Source organism: Chiloscyllium plagiosum, chromosome 20 (genome assembly GCF_004010195.1).
Source record: "Chiloscyllium plagiosum isolate BGI_BamShark_2017 chromosome 20, ASM401019v2, whole genome shotgun sequence".
Lineage (NCBI taxonomy): Eukaryota > Metazoa > Chordata > Chondrichthyes > Orectolobiformes > Hemiscylliidae > Chiloscyllium > Chiloscyllium plagiosum.
Genome location: NC_057729.1, coordinates 44,972,397 through 44,997,511, shown reverse-complemented (window position 1 = coordinate 44,997,511; position 25,115 = coordinate 44,972,397). Strand labels below are relative to the sequence as shown.

At 38.6% G+C, this 25,115-nt stretch overlaps 1 protein-coding gene across 11 annotated transcripts in view; it reads right to left on the bottom strand.

The window, feature by feature from the left end:
• The window catches only part of LOC122560227 (eyes absent homolog 1-like), a 261,694-nt gene that overhangs the window by 96,897 nt on the left and 139,682 nt on the right, over window positions 1-25,115 (bottom strand). For all 11 annotated transcript variants that reach the window (XM_043710690.1, XM_043710684.1, XM_043710688.1 and 8 more), the window contains 3 exons: window positions 14,543-14,625; window positions 10,457-10,637; window positions 300-442 (listed from right to left, as the gene is read on the bottom strand). In XM_043710690.1, the coding sequence (XP_043566625.1) occupies window positions 300-442; window positions 10,457-10,637; window positions 14,543-14,625 (407 nt within the window). The remainder of the gene's footprint in view (window positions 1-299; window positions 443-10,456; window positions 10,638-14,542; window positions 14,626-25,115) is intronic.

Genomic DNA, 25,115 nt, shown 5'->3' with positions numbered 1-25,115 from the left:
ACTCTATATTTGTTTTAGATTGTAACTTAACATTAAATGCGTTACACTCACACCCTGTGATATTACACTCACACTCTGTGATATTACATTCATAACAGTCAAGTGCAATTTGTAATGTTGTGAGTGTAGTGTCAACTGTCATGATGTATCCAGACTTCTGTGATACCTTAATGCTGTAATACTAACTCTAATGGTATAATTGTGATAATGAAATACTCAGATTGCTGTCAGACTATAACTAACATCGTAACTCAATAATACTGTTGAAAGAATCGGAAAGTCTGATGATTAGCCAGTACCTCAATGTCAGTGTCTAGGAGAGGAGAAGGATCATTATTCCTTTTTGATCTTCCACGTAACTTTCCATCTGAACTTCTCCGCTGTCGATCTGAATCCAAATCTTTCACAGGGGTTCTGGCTCGATTGACAGTATTGTAATCTCCTGAAGAAAGCAAACATAAACTGTTCAGAATAACTTGAAAGCCAACAGGGATCCTTCAAGTTTCACAGTGATTGCAATATTGTGGCTCAGTTTGTCACTTGCAAGAATATGAAAAGACAGACTGGATCAGTTTCAGCAGAAGGATGGGCTTAACATCATTCTCTTGCAACTGGCATTCCAAGTCTGTAAAAATACTTCAATGTAACTGTATAATGTAAAGAGCTGCAGAACCTACTTTAATGGTCAGAGTAGATTCATGTGAACTGCATTGTTTGCTGCAGAGATAGAGAGTCATTCTCTAATAGTTGTTTACCTTTTGACAGGGATTCTTGTGATTCATCCTCACCACATTGATTGCAATTATTTTCTATATTGATTCTGTTACTGGGGTATAGTGACTTGCCACACCAAGGCTATTAATTCACTGCATTGAATGTAAATACTTATCACATGGACTATGTTGTCACATCATAATATGCTAATAATTGTTAGATAATAGGCTACTGGAACTGTTTCACATTTGAATCACTGAGATTTCTATTCCATTTACCACATTCACACAAAAGTAACTCAGCAATTTTTTACCCAGTCATTATCCTGTTGATGGATCTTTGTACACTGGCAACGCAGAGTACGTCCTTGTCATATGGATTCCGTTCTCTCATTCTTTTACATTACAGCATAAGTATTTATTAAAAAGAACATTTATAAAGAATTCTATTCAAGACAGGCTGATGTACACCAGAGTTTCACTTGAAACGAATTACCCCAGCGCAATTAAGTTCATAATCATAGTTTATCGTGCTCCTATTTCTTAAACCAATAGTGTTTCAGTCCAATTAGTCACTCAACTCTAAACTTATTGAAGTAACAGTTTATTAAAGCTCATCATTTTTAACAAATAAGTCACTGTATTTTCATTGGATAAATACAATTCAATATAGCATTGAAATTAATTTGTGATTAAAAATAGAGCTAAACACCAAATATTAGTCATATTCTCGGTATTTGTTTTCTACATTGCTGCAGGTGAAGGTATCACATTTTTGTACGGTGTCATTACTTCATAGTTTTCAGATGTTATTTCAACTACTCTATATTCTTCACCCACTTTCACCTTGCTGAGAAGGGCACATTGGGCGTACCATTTTAGGACAGACCTGAGGATCTTTCCTTTCAGAGGGCTGTATGATTTTGGAACACTGCCTCAGTTGGGTCATTGAAACTGGGAAAGGTGCATCACAACAGGGGCACTGAAAACTATTACTTCAACCTAGAGGAACAGAAAATTATGCTTTTGTTCTGCACGTAACAAGGAGGGTTGATGAGGATAACATATTTGACATATATTAAATGGAGTTAGAAAGGTTTTTGATGAGGTCCCTCACGGTGTATTGGTCATAAAATGAAAATTCCAATCAACAAAAAGCAAAGTGGCAGGTTGGATCTAAAGTTAGATTGTAGGTGGGAAGCAAAGAACAACGCTTGATGGATGTTTTTGAGACAGGAAAGCTGTTTCCAGTGATACACTCGAGAGGTCAGATGAAGACCCCATTTTAATGTATATATCAATAATTTCAACTTCAACATAGAGTGTTTGGTAAAGTAGTTTGCAGACAGCACAAAAATTCACTGTGCAGTTGCTAATGAAAAAGAAAAATGTAGATTGCAGGAAGAATCAATGGACTATTCAGGTGAGTGATGCAGTGGTAAACACTGGGAAATGTGAGGTAATGCATTCCAGCGAGGTTAACAAAGCGAGGTCATGCATAATACGAATTTTAGGCAAAAAACAGGGACGGCGCACAAGTTTTTATTTTCTGATTGGAAGGATATGATGAGTGTAGTCTTAGAGAGGTCTGTGCTGTGGTCTCAGCTTTTTATAATTATATCAATACAAAGAGCAAAGGCAGGATAACAAAATTTGTTGATGACATAGCGATAACCAGGAAAGTATGCTGTGAAAAGGATGCAAATGGATACAAACATGTTGAGTGGGTAATAATCTATCAGATGGAGCGTAATGTGAGAAAATACGAAGTTGTTCACTTTGGTAAGAAGAATAAGCAAGCAGAGTATTACTTAAATGGAGACTAACTGCAGAATTCTGAGCTGCAGACAAATCTAGATGTTCTTCTGCATGAGTCACAAAATGATACCACTTAGGTACTGCATATAATCAGGAAAGCTAATGGGATATTATCATTTATTATGAAAGGAATTGAACATAAAAGTAAGGAGTTTTAAGCTTCACGTGCATAGGACATTAGTGGAACTACATCTTGAATACAGTGTGCAGTTTTGAGGATGGCCTTATCTAAGTAAGTAAATGCATTAGAAGCAGAATGAGGAAAAGTTGGACAGGCTTGAGGTGAGAAGAGCAAAGGTTGACTTGATTTAAATATATAAGATCCTGGACCACTTGAAAACCTGATGTGGAATTAATATTTTCTCTTGTGGGTTTGTATAAAATTAGGGGATGCAAACTGGGGTTCGCCATGTTAGGATTAAATTGAGAAGATTTTTTTTTTCTCTCAGAGGTTGTATGTGTCACAAAACTGTTCCTTTTTCTAAAAGCTGTTCCTTTTTTCAAGGACACTGTGTCCTTGATATTTTTCAGAGGGGTCATAAAACAGTCCAGGCTCCAAATCAGTTGGGTTGGTACAGAGATGAAAAGTGTATATGCAAATAGATGAGACTTAGGCCAAAGCTTTTATGTTTTAGAAGTGACCTGTATAATGAAAGAGGAGTGGTCAATCCTAAAAACTGGAGTCTTGTTTGAGTCAGTTCAGCAGGAGCTGTGTGAAAACAGGCTGCTAAACTCTCTCACCTTATGCCCTTCTAACTTTGACCTATAAGTCTCTGTTTTAGTTTTACTCTACGTTTAAAGGATTTGTTTATTGGGACTGTTGTGTATTTTCGGAACAGCATAATGAAGTTTAGTTTGGATAGACTGAGTTCTGTGGGTATTCAGTATTCTGCCTTTTGTGTTTCATTCCGAAATTTTGTGAATAAATTTTTGACTGTTTTAAAACCTGGTAGTCAACCTAGCTTACTTACTCCAGGAATTTTTCACTGTACACACACTGAAACAAATAGCAAAGTTATGGTCTGGGCTGCCTGCTTAAGAATGTTTTGAGTGGTCTGGCCTAGTCCATAACAGATTGGGGGATCATTGCAGGATTTAAACAGCAAGTGGTAGGTGCTCGTATTTTCATTTGGGGTGTAAATTTGGTTGGGTGGACAAAGCTTGTGATACCAATAGCTCTTTCAGTCGCCAAGAGTTTTCTGGAGGTGGACAAGTTGACTTTGGAAGTTTTAAAAAAGGTGGTTATGGCCAAGCTGCTGGAATTAGCAGACAAGCTGGGGTTGGAGCTGTCTTCTTCTGTGAGGAAAGGAGAGATAATTACAACAGTAGCTCAGCATTCAAACTTGCTGGGAACACCATTAGGATTTATAGAGATGGCAAGAATTCAATTGCAAATGAAGCAGCTTGAGTTTGAGGTGAGAGAGAAGGAAAGGGCAGCAGAAATGAAACAGTTTGAGTTATGGTTAGAAGAGAAAGAAAAAGAACGAAGGGCTTTAGCAGAAGAGAAAGGAAAAGAGAGTTTGAACTTCAAAAATTGATACTTAGAAAGGGATGCAGCTCAAAAGGCTGAAGGTAAGCTTAGTGAGAAAGAACAGAGAGTTAAAACGACAAGGTTAGCAACTGAAGTGGCTGATGATTATGAGCTGGTCCATAAAACCTGGTTTGGTTTCCAGAATCAATTTCAGTCCATGAGGGATAGAGATAGAGGCAAAGAGAAATCCTCACGTGGAAAGGGAGAGGTAGATCTCAGTGAAAATCATAAGGAGAACTTACCCCAGGGTAAAAACAAAACCCTTGAAGGGGACAAAGAAGGTAAAAAGTTCAGGTGTTTTCATTATAATAGAGTGGGCCACATGAAATCAGTGTTGGTGGGCAAGGAGAAAGCCAGATGTAGGAAAACAGGACAAGCCTGGAAGTTTTATTGCCGGGATAACAGAAAGCCCAATGGAAGCTAGAAAACTGCATCAGAAGTTGTTTAAGGAGGAAGTGCCAGATCTGCTTAAAAATATACCTGCAAGGGTAAAGTTTATTCACATAGGCCAGGAGTAGCAGATAAAGAGGTTACAATCTTAGAATCCCTACAGTGTAGAAACAGGCCCTTTGGCTCAACAAGTCCACACTGACACTCCGAAGATTATCCCACCCAAATCCATTCCCGAATATCCTACATTTACTTCTGACTAATGCACCTAATCTGCATATCCCTGAATGCTATAGGCAATTGAGCATGGCCAATTCACCTAACCTGTTCATCTTTTGAATTGTGTGAGGAATCTGGAGCACCTGGAGGAAACCCACTCAGAACGGGAAAAATGTGCAAACTCCACACAGACAGTCACCCAAGGCTGGAATTAAACCTAGGTCCCTGGCTCTGTGAGGCAGCAGTGCTAACCACTTAGCCACCACACTGTCCACCCGCAATATTAAGGGACACAGGATCCTCTCATCTGTGATGCTGAAGGATGAAGAGATATGTACTCCCAAAGGACTATTGCCAGAGGAGATACTGGTAACAGGAATTCATGGTGAGACAAAAAGTGATCAGTTATGTAAAGTGAGGCCATCGAGTCCAGAGAAGAGTGGAGAATTTGTGGTAGGAGTACTGGAAAAACTCTTAGCTCCAGGAATACAGTTTCTCCTTGCAAATGATATAGCTGATTCACTGGTAGACGTGCTGCCTACTCTAGTTGAAAAGCCAGTGGAGACTCAAGCAACTGGAGCACTGCAGGAATTTTGGGAATCTTCCCTGATTGTATTTTCACAAGAGTCACAAGCTGAAGCAGGAGAGATCAAAAGGCACAGGTAAGGAAGCTGAGGTCGTATTATCAGAGACTTTTTTTGATCAGATAAGTGGGACAGAACAGGAGCAAATAGGTAAACATGCAAATATCTTTAGCTCTGCTAAGCTGATTGAGTCACGGCAGAAAGATGAGAACTTCAAGCAGTTGTATGAAAAGGTATACATAGAAAAAGAGACCAAATGCATCCTGTGTGTCATTATTAACAAATGGTGTCTTAATGAGGAAATGGAGACCATCACACATTCAAGCAGATGAGAAATGGGCAGAAGTTCATCAAATTGTTTTGCCAGTAGGGTATAGAAGGGAGGTACTGTGAGTGGCGCAAGAGCTACCACTTGGAGGTCATTTAGGAGTGAGGAAAACACAGGCTAAAATACAAAGACATCTTTACTGGCCTGGACTACACAAGGATGTAATTGAATTTTGTCAGATGTGTCATTTATGTCAGCTAATTGGAAAACCACAGGCAGTAATAAAACTAATAGCTATTCCAGCATTTGTGGAACCTTTCACAAGAGTCTTGATTGGTTGCATAGGCCCCCTACCTCAAACAAAAAGTGGGAATAAGTATTTATTAACAATAATGAATATTTCGACTAGATTTCTCAAGGCAGTCCCATTATGCAATATCACAATTAAAAGGGTTGTAGAAGAATTACTCAAAGTCTTTACTAGATACGAACTATCAATAGAGGTACAGTCAGATCTATTTGAGGTGGTTATGGATAGCTTGGGAATAAAATAAATCTACTGCGTACCATCCATCATTGCAGGGAACACTAGAAAGGTGGCATCAGACATTAAAGACCATGTTAAGGGCTTATAGTCAGGATTATCCAGATGATTGGGATAAGGGAGTTCCATTTGTGCTTTTTTGAGATCAGAGATGCACCAAATAAATCAACCAAATTCAGTCGATTTGAACTAATTTTTGGGCATGCAGTAAGAGGACCGTTAAAATTGATTAAGGAGAAATTAATAAATCAGATTTCAGAGACCACCCATTTGGGCTAGGTGTCAAATTTTAGAGAATGATTAAATAGAGCTGGAGAGTTGGCTAGGCAGCATTTAAAAATATCGCAGCATACAATGGAACAAAAAGTGGATAAGAAATCACAAATTCACAATTATGCCATTGGGGATAAGGTATTGCTGTTACTTCAGGTAACAGGTGAACCTTTTAAAACAAGGTTTAGTGGACCTTATCAAATCAAGAGGAAATTGAGTGAGGTGAACTACTTGACAGGGACTCCAGGCAGGAAGAAATCTCACAGAGAGTGTCATGTGAATATGCTCAAAAGGTATTTTGATCGGGAAGGAAAGCAAGAGGGGAAGGTGTTAATGATTACAGCAAAGAAAAAAGAACCAAGTTCAGAGGATTCTGAATTTGATATTCCTCAAATCAAATTGGACAATGAGGAAGTTGTCAAAATTGGGATAAATTATTGAGTTACCTTCCACAAGAAAATCAAAATGACCTGGGAGAGTTATTACTATCACATGGGGAGATATGCGGAAATAAACTGGGAAGTACTAACCTAATTGTGCATAATGTAGATATAGGAAATGCTGTTCACATTAAGCAACATCTTTATAGGCATAACCTCCTAAAGTTGGCACAGGTTCAGAAGGAGATAGGACGCATGCTCCAAGATGGCATAATCGAAGTGAGTTACAATGACTGGAGCTCACCCATAGTCATGGTGCCAAAGCCAGATGGTACCCAATGGTTAGGTGTGGACTATTGCAAATTCAATCCCATTACAAAGACTGATGCATATACAGTTTCGTAGTTGGAGGACTGTGTTGAAAAGGTGGGACAAGCAACTTACATTTCTAAGTTGGACTTGCTCAGAGGCTAATGGCAGGTACCTTTGTCAGAAAGAGCAAAGGCAATTTCGGCTTCTGTAACACCAATGGACTATATCAGTTCAAAGTCATGCCATTTGGTATGAAAAACGCTCCAGCCACATTTTAGAGACTGACTAATAAGGTCATTGCCAGATTACCCAACTGTATGGTGTATATTGATGACGTGGTGATTTTTAGTCACTCGTGGAAGGGACATTTACAGCACTTTTTGAACTTGTTCAATCAACTTTGGAAGGCAGGCTTGGTGGTAAACGTGGCTAAAACTGAATTTGCCAAAGCCCTGAGCCATATTATTGGACATGGACTAATGGCCCCATGGGATGTGAAAACCAAAGTTATTGGGGAATTTTTCACACTGTCAATGAAAAGGGCAGTACTACGGTTCCTGGGATTGAGTGGATTTTACTGAAACTTTGTGCCAAACTTCAGCAGTGTGGCTGGTCCACTCACCAATTTGTTAAAAAAGGGCAAGAAGTTTCAGTGGACAGCAGACTGTCAGAAGGCATTTGACAGCCTAAAGACTGTGTTAACCACTGTCCCACTATTAGTCACACCTGATTATGCAAAGCCTTTCAAGGTGGCTATCGATGCCAGTGACGTGAGTGTCGCTGCGGTACTCCTGCAGGAGGATGACAAGGGAATAGAAAGACCTATCGGGAAATCTTTTCAGGACATTGAACAATCATCAACATAAATATTCAATGGTGGAGAAACAGACTCTGAGCTTGGTGTTGGCATTACAACATTTCAGTGTTTGTATTATCAGCAACGCAACTGAGACAATCACATACACTGATCATAACTCATTGACACTTGTGGACAAATTTAAGGACAAAAATGCCAGACTGTTTAGATGGAGTTTGTTGTTGCAGCCATTCAATTTGACCATTGTGCATGTGGCAGGTCGCAAAAGCATGACTGCCAATGCGTTGTCGAGACTCGAATGAAATACGGAGGTGCTTGGTGGCAGGCGGGCCAAGGCCTGAATTCGAATGTGGTTGCGCATGTTTGCATGTGCATAGTCAGAGTAATGTATATGCCTGTTTTAGAGTACTAACCAATTTTTTTTTTAAATGAAGCCATTTTTGGATATCGATGATTCATTTTTTTAAGGGGGAGGTGTTACAAAGCTGGTCCTTTTTCTAAAAGCTGTTCCTTTTCTCAAGGATACTGTGTCCTTGATCTTTTTCAGAGGGGTCATAAAACAGTCTGGGCTGGAAATCGGCTGCGTTGGTACAGAGATGAAAAGGGTATTGGGAGGCCTTTTTGTTTATATGTAAACAGATGAGACTTTAAGCCAAAGTTATTATGTTTTAGAAGTGACCTGTACAATGGAAGGGGAGTCGTCAGTCGCAAAAACTTAAGTCCTGTTTGAGTCAGTTCAACAGGAGCAGTGTGGAAACAAGCTGCTAAACTCTCTCTCCTTCTGCCCTTTTAACTTTGACCTGTAAGCCTCTGTTTTAGTTTTACTCTATGTTTAAGGGGTTTGTTTATTGGGACTGTTGTGTATTTTCAGAACAGCATAATGAAGTCTAGTTTGGATAGACTGAGCTCTGTGGATAATCTATATTATGTTCTTTGTGTTTCATTCCGTAATTTTGTGAATAAATTTTTTTCTGTTTCAAAACCTGATAGTCAACTTAGGTAACCTACTCCGGGTAATTTTCATTGTACACTTATTGAAACTAATAGCATAGTTGCAGTCTGGGCTGCCTGCTTAAGAATGCTTTGAGTGGTCTGGGCTAGTCCGTAGCATTGACTTTGAAATTTTGCCTCAGAGGGCAATAGAGATGGGGGTCATTGAATGTTTTAATGCAGAGGTAGACAGATTCTTGTTAAACAAGCGAAACAAAGGTTATTAGTGGGCAGATGGGGAGGACAAACAGATCAGTCATAACCTTGTTGAACGGCAGGGGAGATTCCATGGGCTAAGTGGCTGACTTCTGCTCCTAATTTGTAATAAATGGTAAGAGATTGAGAAGTATGGAGAAACAGAGAGATCTTGGAGTACAAGTTTACCCATTCCTAAAAATAGCTGGGCAGTTAAGTAAGATGTACAATAAGGCACATGGGGATTTTCTTTTATTAGCTAAGGCATTGAATATAAGTGCAGAGTCGTTATGCTGGAACTGCATAAAAACTAGTGATGTCATTGCTAGACTGCCACATGTCATTCTGGTCACTCCATTATGATAAAGATGTTACTGCATTAGATAGGACATAGACGAGATTTGGACTAGAGAATCTTAGTTATGTGGAGGTGGGAGACTAGGGATTTTTCCTTTGTAACAGAGGATGCTGAGACAGGTGCTTATTGAGACGTATAAAATGCTGAGGGATCTAAGTAGAGCAGATAGATATGTCCTTACTCCTTTTGGAAAAGTTGCCCACAAACAGGAAATGTAGAGGTAAGACATTCAGAGTGGATTTTTATCCCCAGATCATAGTGGGATTTTAAACTCACTGTTTGAAAGGGTGACAGAGGTCAAAACCCTGTTAATATTTAAAAAGTACTTGATATGTACTCAAATTATCATACAGATCAAGAGCTTAGGCTTCAGGATATAGTTGGATGGTTATTTTTGGCCTGTGTGGACACAATGGGCCAAATTGCCTCCTTCCAACCTTTACATTTCCAGGTTCCTATGATTCATTCACTGGAGAAGCAGGAGATGGTGCTTTTACATATAAAAACTGAGAGCCCAATTCTCAATATTTATTAAAGGGAGCTGACATTAAGAGCAATAGCATTTCAAACCGCAATTCTATTTTAAAAATCAGAAAACCAAACACAAAGGTTTTACTTGTAAGTATATAATATTATGAGTTGCGAGTTGAAATCTTTGAGAATGGCCTTCTCTGGATCTCTCGTTCTGTTGGGTGAGTGCTTTCCCTCTCCTCACTTTACTTATTTAAAAAAAAATCCATGAAATGTGAACATTGCTGCCATTAACAGCAAAAGTTGCTGATCTCTAATTATCCTGCAGAAGGTGATGGTGAATCATTTAAAGATTTTTTCTTGCTGACAGCAAATGCATTCCCAGCATTAATATGTAACTGTGACTGAGAGACCTTTTGGACAAATCTGATGGCTTCTTTGCATTTTGAATTCTTGATGTTTGTTTTTCTCTTCATCCGCAACTAATAGCATTTGTTGCAGGGCTGATGTACTGAAGTGATTTCACCCAAAACTACGTACTCAAACTAAAGGAATAAGTAAGAGACAGTTGAAGATTTATGTTCTTCCCTTACCCGACATTGACTCTGCACTCGTTTGATTAGTTATAGCAATTGGTGGCTCCGGGATCTGATAAGTCATTCCAGAAATGGCTGAAGGGCTAATGTTATTTGCGGTTACATACGGAGAGCTGTATGCAGAGCTGTAATACTGTGGATACTGTCCCTGTGGGAAGCCTGGATATGCAGTATATTCCTTAAGAAAATAGAAACCAGCATGACATTAGTATGACATTCGAAAGAACAATCACTTCAGTACAATCAATGCCAGCGATTTTCTGCCGGAACTAAATTGCCAACGTCTAGGTTGTAGGCACCATGCTGTAGGATGTTCTGAGGTAATTTAAGGGTGGTAAGGAATGGGAGTGGGGTCTTGCAATACTGCCTGGCCAGCAGACAGCATGTGAGACTGGGGTTAAAATACAGGACCTCAAAACTAGTTCATTGGCTGGAAGAGAACATCCACTACAGAAGATTTTGCTGTGTAGGCTTGAAGGCCAACCCTCCAGGGTACCCCTGCACCTTTGATAATTGAAAATAACCTCCAGGGCACTGGAAGCAACTCAGAATGTTTCCACCATTTTTGCTCATTGATTATAAGAATATTGTAATTAGAAGCAAAACAGTTGCTTGAATGAATCAGGAAGCATCTAAGCAGATGTGAAAAGTAATGATTATGTCAGATATGTGCCAGGCAATGGTCAACTCCAAAAAGAAAGAATCTAATCAACCATCTACTGATGTTCAATTGCATTAGTATTGCTGAATCCCCTGCAATCAACATCATGGGGAAACCAATCTGAAGCCCATTTAACTTACACTATTCCATTATCATCCATATGTTTATCCAGTGACCTTTTAAATGCCCCTAAAGTTGGCGAGTCTACTACTGTTGCAGGCAGGGCATTCCACGCCCCTACTATTCTCTGAGGAAAGAACCTACCTCTGACATCTGTCCTTAAATTTAAAGCTATGTCCCCTCATGCTAGCCATCACATTCTAAGGAAAAATATCTCTCACTGTCCACCCTATCTAATCCTCTGATCATCTTATATGTCGCCATTAAGTTACCTCTCAACCTTCTTCTCTCTAATAAAAACAGCCTCAGTCCCTCAGCCTTTCCTCATAAGACCTTCCCTCCATATCAGGGTTTGAAAGTCTGTTTCTATTTTGTTTCTTGAATTGGATCCTATTGAGCTACATCCAAAGATAGACTAAGCAGTGATGGAAATATACAACTGTCTATTGAGGAACACTCATTTTGCCCCAACCTCAACAATGATAAATTCTTGTATTGACCTTTAGGGTCATTCCAGTCCATTCTGTCTCCAGCTTTAGTAAAATTGCCAACTCTGATTGGATATAAATTTGGAGATTATATCATGTGACTTTCTGTCATAAATTGCCCTGTTCCCTGGTAAATCTCCTCTGCACCATTTCCAATGCTTCCACATCCTTCCTATAATGCGGCGACTGGAACGGTACACAATACTCCAAGTGTGGCTGTACCAGAGTATTTTACAGCTGCAACATGACCTTATGGCTCCAGAAGTCAATCCTTCGACCAATAAAAGCTAACACACCGTACGTCACAAGTCAGAACTGTGATGGAGAATCTCCACTTGCCTGGTTAGGTCAGCTCCAATAAAGGACAAATGAGCCTGTTTGACTTACACCTCATTTGCCACTTTTCAACATTCATTAGTTTCATTAAAGCCCAATGTGTACCATCTACAGGATGCAATGCAGTAACTTACCACACTTTCTTCAAAAGCATCTTCCAAACCTGCAACATCTACTATTTCAAAGGACAAAGTTAACAAATGAATTGAACACCAACACCTCCATGCCACACATCATCTTGAATTAGAATTATACTGTCATTCCCTTACTGTTGCTGGGTCAAAATCCTGAAACTCCCTTCCTAACACCACTGTTAATAGTCTTACACCTTAAGGACTGGAGAGGGTAAAGAAGGCTTCTCCATGACAATTACAAAATTCTGGCTTTGTCAGTGATGTCCACATCACATGAATGCATAAAAGTGATAATCGAGTGAGTGTTTACGTTCAAGTTGGCAAGGGAAGATGTTGTACTGTGGCAATGGTCATGATACCCAACAGGAATGAGCATGGAGAGCAGGGCAATTTATGACAGGAAGTCACATGATATAATCTCCAAATTTATATCCAATCAGAGTTGGCAATTTTACCAAAGCTGGAGACAGAATGGATTGGAATATCCCTAAAGGTTAATACAAGAATTTATCATTGTTGAGGTTGGGGCAAAATGAGTGCTTTAGACTAGATTTCCGAAAGTGTGGAAAAAGGCCATTTAGCCCAACAAGTCCACACCAACCCTCTAAAGAGTAATCTATCCAGACCCATTTCCCTCTGACTAATACACCTGACACTATAGGCAATTTAGCCTGGCCAATTCACCTGACCTGCATATCTTTAGACTATGGGAGAAACCTGCACACCTGGAGGAAACCCACAGAGACAGTCACCCAAGACTGAAATTGAACCTGGGTCCTTAGCGCTGTGAGGCAGCAGTGCTGACCACTGAGTCACCTCAGTAGACAACTGCATATTTCTATCACTGCTTAGTCTACTTTTGGATGCAGCTCAATAAGATCCAGTTCAAGAAACAAAGTGGAAACAAATTTTCAAACCCTGATACATAGCTATGAAACTATTATAACAATAATGTCAACAATTGATTGAGGGCGGATAGTGAAGATGGAGCCTTCTCCCATTCATTATCATAGTCATTCCTTTACCTGGTTGGGAAATCTTATCCACACAAACAGTTCCAATAATGATGAGGCAGCTGAAGGAAGTAGATTTGTTCAACAGAATTGGCTATGATTATTATTGATATCTCTCTGTGATTTGACAAAATGAAGCCTGGATCCAACAAAGAAGGGATTCCTCTAAGTTTAACATATAAGAATCATTACTTTGAAGTTCACTGTTTAGGTGATATGAACTTTGATTTACATATCATCCATTTTTCACAAACAAAATAAAATCACTGTAGAGTTTCTTGTGAGATGCTGTGCTAATCTTGGCAAGTTTCTCCAAATGTAGGTAACATTTTTAAAAATTAATTCACGGTATATAGGAATTCTTGACCATGCCAGCATTAATTTGCCCAAATTAATCGGCCTTGAGGAAGTGGTGATGAGTGACCTTCTTGAACCATTGTAATCTGTGTGATGTAGCCACTCTCAAAGTGTTAGAAAGTTGGAAGTGCTAGTATTTTGATACAGTGATGCTGAAGAGATGGGAGTGATATATTTCCTAATCAGGATGATGTGTCATTTGGAGGGGAACTCGTGGCAGTTGGTGTTCCCGTCTGCAGCATGAGTCTCACCAGATGATTGAGATTCATAGTTGGGATGATTTTGGAAACAGTTGCTGCAGTGAATCTTGTAGATACAACATTCTGCATATACAGTGTTGGTGATGTAAGGAGTGGGTGTTCAAACTGATGGATGATGTGACAATCTAGTGAGCTGCTTTATTCTGAATGGCATCCAACTCCTTGAGTACTTTTGGAGTGGAAGGTATTCCATCACACTCCTGACATGTGGCCTGTTTTTGGTGAAAAGGCTTTCAAGAAATCAGGAGGTGTGTTACTTTCCAAGGAATGCTCAGTCTCTGATCTGCACAATATTGAAACGGTCATTTCTGGTTAAGGTTCTCATCAATGTTGACCACGCCCACAACCATCCATCATGCCCCCAACCACCCATCGCTAATCCCCCTATTCCCACCCCTCCTCTGCCCCAAAGGATGTTAATGCAGGGGATTCAACGATGGTAATGCCATGGAAGTCCAAAGGGAGGAAAAGAAGACTTTCTCTCTTTGAACGAGTACACAGCAATGATTGACATGAATGTTGCATATCACATATCAACCTAAACCTGAAAACCGTCCAAGTCTTTCAGTGTGAATCTTTATTTTATGAGTTCTAATTTTTTCAAACAGTAGCTCAGATGGTGGAAACAAAATCATGTCAGTCTCTGAGGGGATATGCAATGCCTACAAGTATCAAACAATCTGTCGATAAAGAATAGAATGATTTGAATCTGACCTGCTGTGCACTGCTAAAACCTGTAGAGCTGGTGATTGCATTGTTTCCCTGATAAATCCCTGATGTTGCTGTCAGGCTACTACCTGTGAAAGGAGAACAAATCCAGTTATAATCAATATACACAGACAAAGAACAAGCATATATTGGCAAACATACCGTGACTGCAAATCCACCCTACTTTCAGTATGCTCACACATTTTGTATACATATCATAATGACCTTATTCTTAACCCCTCTGTAAACCATCTGCTCTCATTGACTGAAACAACTGCTGGTTTAAACAATCCAGTTTTCATGAAGGTATATGTAATAAATGCTATGAGATACAGAGAAACATTTACAGATGGGTACAACATAAGGTAAGACAGATTTATGAATGGAGTTAGTTACAGATGGATAGGTTTGCACATTGATAGATTTACAAATGGACATACTTGTAAATGAACAGGTGGAATGGTTTATAAATTGGCAGAAGACAGATTTATTTAATGAGAAGTGACATATCCCAGGCAGACAAATAGACCAATTTACAGATGGATACCTTTTGATATGTGGAGGGAAAATGGGCTATGGTGTAAATGAAAGATGGATAGATTCACAGCTAGACAAACATTCAGGGTGATAAAACTACATGATAACTTTATTAATTGCTTGGATTATAAATTGATGGATTAGCATTTCAGTACTGTATATTGATTATCTTAAAGTTGAATAGGTGAAGAGCATAATGATGCATATTTCAGAAAATCCCTTTATTTTAGTTCTTCTTTAAAATAGTAGACAAATAACCTTCGTCCAAATACTTCATTTGTTAATAGTTATATTGTTATCTCATTATTTATAGATTGGAAGGGTAGTTTTATTGATTGACAGATAATTTATTTATCTCTAAATTTGAACGAGTAGATATGTAGAACATAACGTTGACAGGACAGCTGACAAACAAGTTGGTAGATTTACAGTCAATCTTGGAGGAAAGGCAGTTATTTGATGATATTCTGAGAACTCCTGATGGTAATGCATGAATGTTAATGATGGTCAATGATAGAATTAGTTTGGATAGAGCACTGGTGGACCTTTAGTTCAATACTCTGCCATTGTACAGGATTACTTGTGTGATTTCAATTGAGTTAGAATACACAACATTTTAGAACTGAGTGCTTTACTTCATTGCTTTGAGCGAAAAAGTGCTTTGTGACCCCACTTCTAAACAAACAGAATTAATTTTAAGATTACTCTATCTTGTTCTGGATTTCCCAAGCAGGTGAAATGTTTTCTTTACTGACCTTATTGAATGTCTTTGTCACTTAAAATATCTCAATTAGATCACCTCAAAGCCTTCTGAACTCAAAGACTTACATGGTAACTTTATAAAACTGTTTTCTTGAAAATAAGCTGTTAAGATTCTTTCTGGTGAATCTGCAATATAAGCCTTCCAAGACCAGTATAACTTTCCTGTGATTCAATGCCCAAACATATTGATTTGAACAGACTCAGTACAACTGAAACATTACTTCCTTGCTTTTGAATTTGAGTAGTCTTGAAAGAAACTGCCAATATTTCATTAACTTTGATTAATCTTTGTGCCTGTGCAGATTGACTAACAAGTTAGTTCATGCAAAAATATTCATAGACTGACAAACTTAGAAACAGTAGGGTAAATCAGATAGATCAGACATACTTGTCAATGCATTTACATGTGGGCAGATATAGTTAGAGAAGATAGACAGAAATATTATAAGGTATCTATAAGCTGAAAGCTTGACATGTTTAAAGATAAAAGGGCATGTAGAAAAGTCATGATTTGTAGACGCCGGTGTTGGACTGGGGTGTAGAAAGATAAAAACCACACAACGCCAGGTTATAGTCCAACAGGTTTATTTGGAAGCACTAGCTTTCAAAGCGCTGCTCCTTCATCAATCAACTGATGAAGAAGCAGGGCTCCAAAAGCTAGTACTTCCAAAAAAACCTGTTGGACTAAAATCTGGTGTTGTGTGATTTTTAACTATGTAGAAAAGTGATCTGACAAATGAACCATCTTACAATATGATAAATATGCTCAGTTTATTTGATGAAGAATAATTTACATAAAAGCAAGATTACACAAGGGGAGATGGGCAAATGCCTCAATTGGCAGATTATAATTGGCAAATTTATAAATTGTTGGGTTTGCAAATGGACAGATGGTAAACATATCAATTATATATTAGTAGCTGAATGGATTTACTAATCCAGAAATTCGTAGTCTGACAGGTGGTGGGATTATTGATTAATGAATGCAGATTGACAGATGGGGAGATTTACTGATTAACAGATGGTTACATTTAAAAGACAGACCGATTTCCAGATGAATATATTTGTATATTGACAGAATGATGAACAGATGAAACATTTGAATAGTTTTCAGATTGATAGATTACAGTGAAATGCAGAACTAATATGAAGATTTGTAATTTGAAATGCCTATAGATGCTTAAGTAAACAGAGGCATCTATGGAACAGCAGCTGAGAAGACTTTACAGGTATTTGACTTTGTTTAAAAGTGGCAAAGTTGAAAAACACATGAAATGAATAAGTCATTTATGAATTTAAATTTTTGGAAGAATATGAGTTATTGCAAGGATTAATTTTTCTGTTCGTTGCTAGTAGGGTACTGAAAGTTAGTCCAGAATTGATCCGTGACCCTGTTTAACCTCTTTTTGAGTGAACTACTGGTGCTTGTCACATTTTTACGAAAAGGAATACTGAGCTGTCTGGCCTGCAAAAAAAAATGCACATTGTAATTGAAAGAAATGACCAGGAATGGGGTCAGTCAAGAGGCTGGGGGCTTGATTGAATGATACTGAAGTATTCCATTTGGAGTAGCCTTGGCTTTAACTTTACTCAAATAGGCAGTTCAGAAGTTACTAACGGCAGTGTTTCAATAAAAAGTTCTCAAACATAAGAATATATGTGTATGTACATTATACTGGTTTTAGGCAAATGGCAAAGATGCCTGTAAAATAGCTATGCCATATCTAGTAGTGGCCTGACTGCACACGCAGATTGGGCACAGGCCAGCTCCCTGCTCAAATCATCATGGTTCTGCCCAAAAATGGACATAATGCTGATGCATAATGAACATTATGCTCTGTGTTTCTACTGCCTGTTGTTTTAGATTGATAAACAGACAACCTTATTTTTAAGAGTAATGATGGAAGGACAGAAAAAAGACATACAGAATGCATGTTTACAGATTGATAGAAATGATGATTATGTTTACTATTGGACAGAATATAGTTTAAATAGGTGGAAAGGTTGGTCATCTAGCCTTAAATTGACATTTGGAGAGATTAACTGATATATCTTTGCAAAGGGTAGACTGACAACATTATAGATAGAAAACAGATTCTATACATTTATTTGTGTTTGTGTATATGAATATATACATTCATATATCTATGCATAAAAATCAGAACAATCTGTTTTTAAATGTAGACCCTAAGGACATAAGAACATCAGAACTGGAGCAGAAGTAGGTAATTCAGGCCCTTGGGCCTGCTCCGCCATTTGATACGTCATGCCTGGTCACATCTCAGCCTCAACTCAACTCTCCTGTCTGCTGTCCATAAACCTACACTTCACTGCTAATGTCCCAACACCCACCACATTCTGGGGTAGTGAATTCCACTGAGTCACAACTCTTTGAAAGAAATATTTTCTCCTCAAAACTATTTTAAACCTATTATCCCTTATCCTAAAACTATGTGATCGCTCATTATAGATTGCCTCACAAGAGGAAACATCCTTTCTTTTTCGTCAAACCCCTTTGGCATTTTATAGTCTCAATTAGATCTCCTCTCATTCATAGATTCAGACAGTGCTGAAAAAGCCCTTTGGCCCATCCAGTCTACACCAACATGACTATCACTAAAGATGTGCTAATCCCATTTTCCTGCACGTGTCCCACATCCTTGAATGTTTAGATATCTGAAGTGTTCATCCAAGTATTTTTTGAAGGTTGTAAAGTTTCCGATCTCCACTATCTTCCTAGGCAGTGCATTCCAGGTTCCCAGAAGCCACTGAGTGAAAAAGCTTTTTCCCAAATCTCCTCCAAATCTCCTGCCCCTTACCCTAAAACTATGCCATCTTGTGATTGATCACTCAACGAAGGGGAATGATTGCTCTCTATTCTCCCTGTCCATACCCCTCATAATCTTATACAGCTCAATCATGTCCCCCCTCAGTCTTCTCTGCTCTAAAGAAAACAATCCAAGCCTATCTAGTCTTTCCTTGTAGTTCAATTTCTCCATCCCAGCAATATCCTGGTAAACCTCCTCTTTTCCCCTCTCTAATGCGATCACATCCTTCCTGTTGTGAGGTGACCAGAGCTCCACACAGAACTTCAGCTGTGGCCTAATCAACATTCTGTACATTCCCAACAACATGACCTCCTTGTTCTTATGCTCTATGCTACAACTGATGAAACCAAGTGTCCCATATGCCTTCTTAACTATCCTATTCATGTGCTCTGCTGACTTCAGGGATCTGTGAAGAATTACCCATAATCCCTCTGTTCCTCTAATCTACTCAGTGTCCTGCCATTCATTAAATACTCCCTTGTCCTGTTTCTTCTTCCAAAGTGCATTACCTCAGCATTTATCGGGGTTACATACCTTTTGGCACGGGTCTGCCCATCTGACCAACCCACCTATACCTTCCTGTAACCTACAACCATCTGCTTCACTTTTAACCACTCTGGTGTCATCTGGTGTCTTGGTGTCATCTGTAATTCTGCTTAACGATCCCCCCTGACATTTCCATCTATATCATTTATGTATATATCAAACAATAAGGGTTCCAGTACTGATGCTTACAGCACACCACTATACACTTGTCTCCAGTCACTCGAACAGCCTTTTACCACTACCCTTTGTGTCCTATTACTAAGCCAGTTTCTGATCCATTTCGCCAAGTTTCCCTTAAGTCCATGTGCTTTAACCTTCTCCATCAATCACATGGGAACTTGTCAAAAGCTTTGCTAAAATCCATATAAACTACATTAACTGAGCTTCCCTCAGTTAAGTATGACCTCCCCTCTGACAAAGCCATGCTGACCATCCCTAATTAACCCATATCTTTCTATGTGGGTATTAATTTGCTCTTTCAGAATCTTCACCAGTAGTTTCCCTACCACAGGTGTAAGACTCACTGATCTGTAATTTTCTAGTTCATCTCTACCACCCTTCATGGAAAGTGGAACAACACTGGCCACTTTGCAGTCCTCTGGCACTTACCCTGTGGCCAGAGGGGAATTAAAAAAAATTGTGTCAGAGCCCCTACAATTTCCTGCCTCACCTCACACAACAGCCTGGGATGCAATTCATCCGGGCCAGGGCATTTGTCTGTTTTTAAGCCTGACATAGCCTCCAATACCTCCCAATTTCCTACGTCAAACTGTGCAAGTTCCTCACAGTCCCTTTTCCTGAATTCAGTGTCTACCTTTTTCTTTTCCAGAATGAATCATAAAGAGAAGTATGCATTGAACACCCTTTCAATATCCTGCAGCTTCACACAAGGTTGCCCCTTGGTTCCTAATGGGCCCTATGCTTTCTCTGGTTAACCTCTTTCCTTTAACGAATGTATAAAATTCTTCTAAACTCCAGACAGCATAGGCCTAAACTGCTGAATCACTCTTCATAGATAAAGCCCTCACCTCTGTAATCAAATGAGTGAATCTCCTCGCCAGTACAATTACACCCCTCCTCAAGTAAGGGGACCAAAATTGTATGCAATACTCCTGGTGCGGTTTCACTAATGCCTTGGACAATTGCAGCAACAATTCCCTTCTTTTACACTTTTTAGCAATGAATGCCAAAATTCCATTCAGCTGTACTGTTGCACTGCACACTAGTTTTCTGCAATTCATGCGTAAGGACACCCAGCTTTCTCCGCACCGAAGCACTCTTCAGTTTCTCTCCATTTAGATAATAAATTGCCTTTCTATTCCTTCAACCAAAAAGGATAACCTCATACTTATCCACAGTAAATGTTAGACAGAGTACAGACTCAAGACAAATGTACATTTAAACTGCTTGAATGATGAGTGGTAGTGTGACTCATCATTATAGCAGAATAAACAGATTCAGCTGATAACATTAAAAACAATAAGCTTTTGTCTGTAGAGTGATATACATAATCACCCATATGCAGCCCACTTCAAAAAGATGAGCAGTTATTCAGAAATGTGATTAAGCTTCAGCAATTATTCATCATTCAGCTTCTGTTATTTTTTTATTAAAGAGCATGCTTGTTTAGTTTAAACTGGGTGTTAATGATATAGTTGAAAAAATGAGCATGCAAAAGCTTCTAAGTGCTACAGTATGAGGAAAGTGCATTAGTCGCACAGCTATAAATAGAGCACCACTGATTATATACTGCATTTTCACTGAAATAAATTATTCTCTTGCACACCGTTCATCTAAGTAAATATTCCAAATTGCAATCGTCACGCAACTTGTATCATATAGAACATCTTAATGCAATAAAACATCTTAAGGTGTTTCACAGGAGCATTATGAAACAAAATTGGACACCAAGCCACAAGAGGTAATATTCAGGCAGATGATCAAAAGCTTGGTCAGAGGTGTGTTTGAAAGGAATGTCTTACAGGAGGAAAGACAGGTAGTGAAGTGGACAGGATTAGGGAGGGAATTCCAAAACGTAGGGCCTAGGCAGCTGAAGCATAGCCACATTGAGGTGGAATTAAAAGTGCTGGATTCTACAACGAACAAAATTAGAAGAGCACAGATGTTTCAGAGGGTGCTGGAGCCAGACAGGATTACAGAGGTAGGGATGGGTAAAGCCATCAGAAATTTGAAATTAGCAATGTGAAAATTGAGATATTGCTTAACTTGGGGTCAATGTGGGTCAACATTAATTGCTATACCTCACTTCTCATTTACTCTTGCTAAATTATCAATCTGATTATCCAATACCTGATACTGGTGAAGCAGAAACTTCCTCTAAATAATTATTGACAGACTGAAGCGATTTCTTTGGTATGGATGTACACCTCTGCTAAGGCAAGGGTGCAGTCAGGAGATGTTATACGGATGGGAACAGGCCATCTTTGTGAATAATACTGATATAATGCCAGAAACTCATCGCTAGGCCAAACATAACATTAAGGTTATGAACAGTCTGGTACTGCGTCAGATGGTTGGTAAGGAGAAGGATTGAATTGATAGCAGAAAACAGAGTCTGTGGTGGGAACCAAAGTCAATGGCTTCAGTCTTCTCAATGACTACTTACAGGAAATTTCTGCTTATCCAGTACCAGACACTGGATAAACAGATGGATAATTTAGCAAAGTGAGATATAGCAATCCCTTAATAATGAACAATAAAATAATACACATATATAAACTGGAACATTTAAGGATGCTTTCTGATGTTGCATTGAATATCCAAAATGGGCCTCACCAACAACTTATGCATTATTAGAATAACTTAATCAAATACCTTTGAAATGTTTATAAGCTTAATTTGTCTTGCTGGTAACTGTGATTTACCTATTTTTCTCAGTACTGGTCAACAAATACAATCAAATCCATGCTAACCTAGGTCAATGGACAATCTTTTAGCATATATTTAGTTAATATTCCAATATACGTTACCAAACATTTATCGACCTTAAAATCCTTCAGACCTTCTCTAGCTCATTCAAATCCTCTCACATTCCCTTGCTTGGCTACAATACTAAGTATAATTAATACGCTCAAAAAGCAAATGGAGTATTTACTTGACAAGAAAATACTTCCAGGGCTGTAGAAAAAGAACAAAGAAAGGACACTAGTGATCTAAACCTGGCAAAGGAATAAGGAGCCAAATGGCCTTTTGTTGTGCTGTTTCATTCTGTGATTCTATAACAGCCTTTACTGTAACATTGTAAGTACAATTTAAGGGAATTCTATTTTCTAAAGATTTCAGTGCAGGGCTTTTATTTCAGGTCACATTGATTGATACATCTTAAGTTTGGATTAATATTCAAGTGAATATTATAACCTCAAATTGTTCTTTACATCAGAAGTTTGGATTAATATTCAAGTGAATATTATGACCTCAAATTGTTCTCTAAACAAAAAAAGTGAAACACGATATTCTCTGTAATTAATGAGTCAGTAATTATTCTGAAAAGTTGACGCTCACAGAGAGAAAAAAAAGGCTTTCTCCTATTTTTTGCTCACAAGACAATTACTCGGCTTAAATGATTCCAGTTACGTGTTTGAGGATGGGGGTGGGGATGGGCTATTCCTCTACTGTTTAGTTGCATATCCAATCAGGATGACCAAACAGTATCGTTGACCTATTGTTGTAAAATGGGCAGAGAACCAGATCATTCCCCTCCTCAACCCTATCACCCCACTGCTGAATGTTTGAATAAAATGGATAAAAGTGAGTGAAGGAGGACAGGCTAGATGAGTACAGTATACAGAAAGAAAATGCGAAGAAATTCAAAACAGTTATTTGAATAAATAAACTGGGCGAACTGACTGTAATCATTAGTATTCATGAGGGCATTTATGTCAGGTAATGGTTGCATCAATTCAAGTCAGGCATTAAAAAAGTCTCTTTGATAATTAAGCAATTCATTAAACTTTTCTTTCCTTTGCTATTTTTAACAAACTGTGGAGGAATGTTTGCATTCTCTAACAAGATAATAAATGAAATGCATTTGCTAAGCTCAACCACTACAGAAAGCAGAGGCACAAAAGTAATGTCAAAACCTAACTAGGACTGTCAGCAGAAATGAAGAGAGGATAATGGTGCCCTTGTCTCATTCTTAATGGAAGAACTAATTCTGCTGCTTACATTTACATGTGCAATTACAAGGTCAACTTATATTTATTTAGCACCTTGAATGGAGGAAAATATCGTGTAACACAATGACAATCTGACACCAAGCCACATCGCAGACAACAGGGCAAATAATCAAAGGCATCGTCGAGGAGATAGGTTCATGTAATTTCTTAAAGGAGTAAAGTGAAGTAGACAGGTGGAAAGGTTTATAGAGGAAATACCAAAGCTTAGGGCCTAGGTGGTTGAAGACATGTCATTAATGGTGAAGATGTGTTAGAAACACATTTCTTTGGAAAATGAGAATTGAAAAATGGGCCATTTGGACATTCCTGGATTGAAGAGGGACTTAGCATTTCAGTTTTGCAGTTCTCTATATGAGTGATTAACTGATACATTGTTGCTCAGCAGCTTATCTGCAGTCAGTATTAAATGTGGCACTCTTATAGCAATGGCTCCTAGCACTTTACAGATGACATAATAACATATGTATAACATCCCCTCCTCTTTAAATAGTACCTCCACGTATTAATTCAACTGTTCCAGCACTTCCCTTTAATATCATATCCAAAACAAAGATTAGTATTTGACTTATATAAATAAACAAAATACCTTAGCAACAATTACTGTTTTATATGCTGTTGCATTGTTTTGGAACTTTGGAAAAAAAAAGTCAAAACAACAGCAGTTTAAAAGGGAGAAGAGCAGACAAAGGAGGCACATGATGAAGACAGTGCAGGAGAGAGAGATAGAGAACCTGCACAGTTACTGCCTTTGCTGTTTGAATTCGTGTATTGCTGGACATCGGAGTGCATCTGGGAAAATTTACAAACAGTGAAAGGGAGGCAAGAGAGGAGGGGGAGTGGCATTTTTGATAAGGGATAGCATTACAGCTGTGCTGAGGGAGGATATTCCCGGAAATATATCCAGGGAAGTTATTTGGGTGGAACTGAGAAATAAGAAAGGGATAATCACCTTATTGGGATTGTATTATAGACCCCCCAATAGTCAGAGGGAAATTGAGAAACAAACTTGTAAGGAGATCTCAGCTATCTGTAAGAATAATAGGGTAGTTATGGTAGAGGATTTTAACTTTCCAAGCATTGACTGGGACTGCCATAGTGTTAAAGGTTTAGATAGAGAGGACTTTCTTAAGTGTGTACAAAACAATTTTCTGATTCAGTATGTGGATGTACCTACTAGAGAAGGTGCAAAACTTGACCTACTCTTGGGAAATAAGGCGGTGCAGGTGACTGAGGTGTCAGTGGGGGAGCACTTTGGGGCCAACGACCATAATTCTATTTGCTTTAAAATACTGATGGAAAAGGATAGACCAGATATAAAAGTTGAAGTTCTGAATTGGAGAAAGGCCAATTTTGACGGTATTAGGCAAGAAGTTTCAAAAGCTGATTGGAGGCAGATGTTTCCAGATAAAGGGACAGCTGGAAAATGGGAAGCCTTCAGAAATGAGATAACAAGAATCCAGAGAAAGTATATTCCTGTTAGGGTGAAAAAAAAGGTTAATAGTGTTTGGGAATGCTGGATGACTAAAGAATTTGATATTTTGGTTCAGAAAAAGAAGGAAGCATATGTCAGGTATAGACAGAATAAATCGAGTGAATCCTCAGAGTATAAAGGCAGTAGGAGTATACTTAAGAGGGAAATCAGGAGGGAAAAAAGGGGACATGAGATAGCTTTGGCAAATAAAATTAAGGAGAATCCAAATGGATTCTACA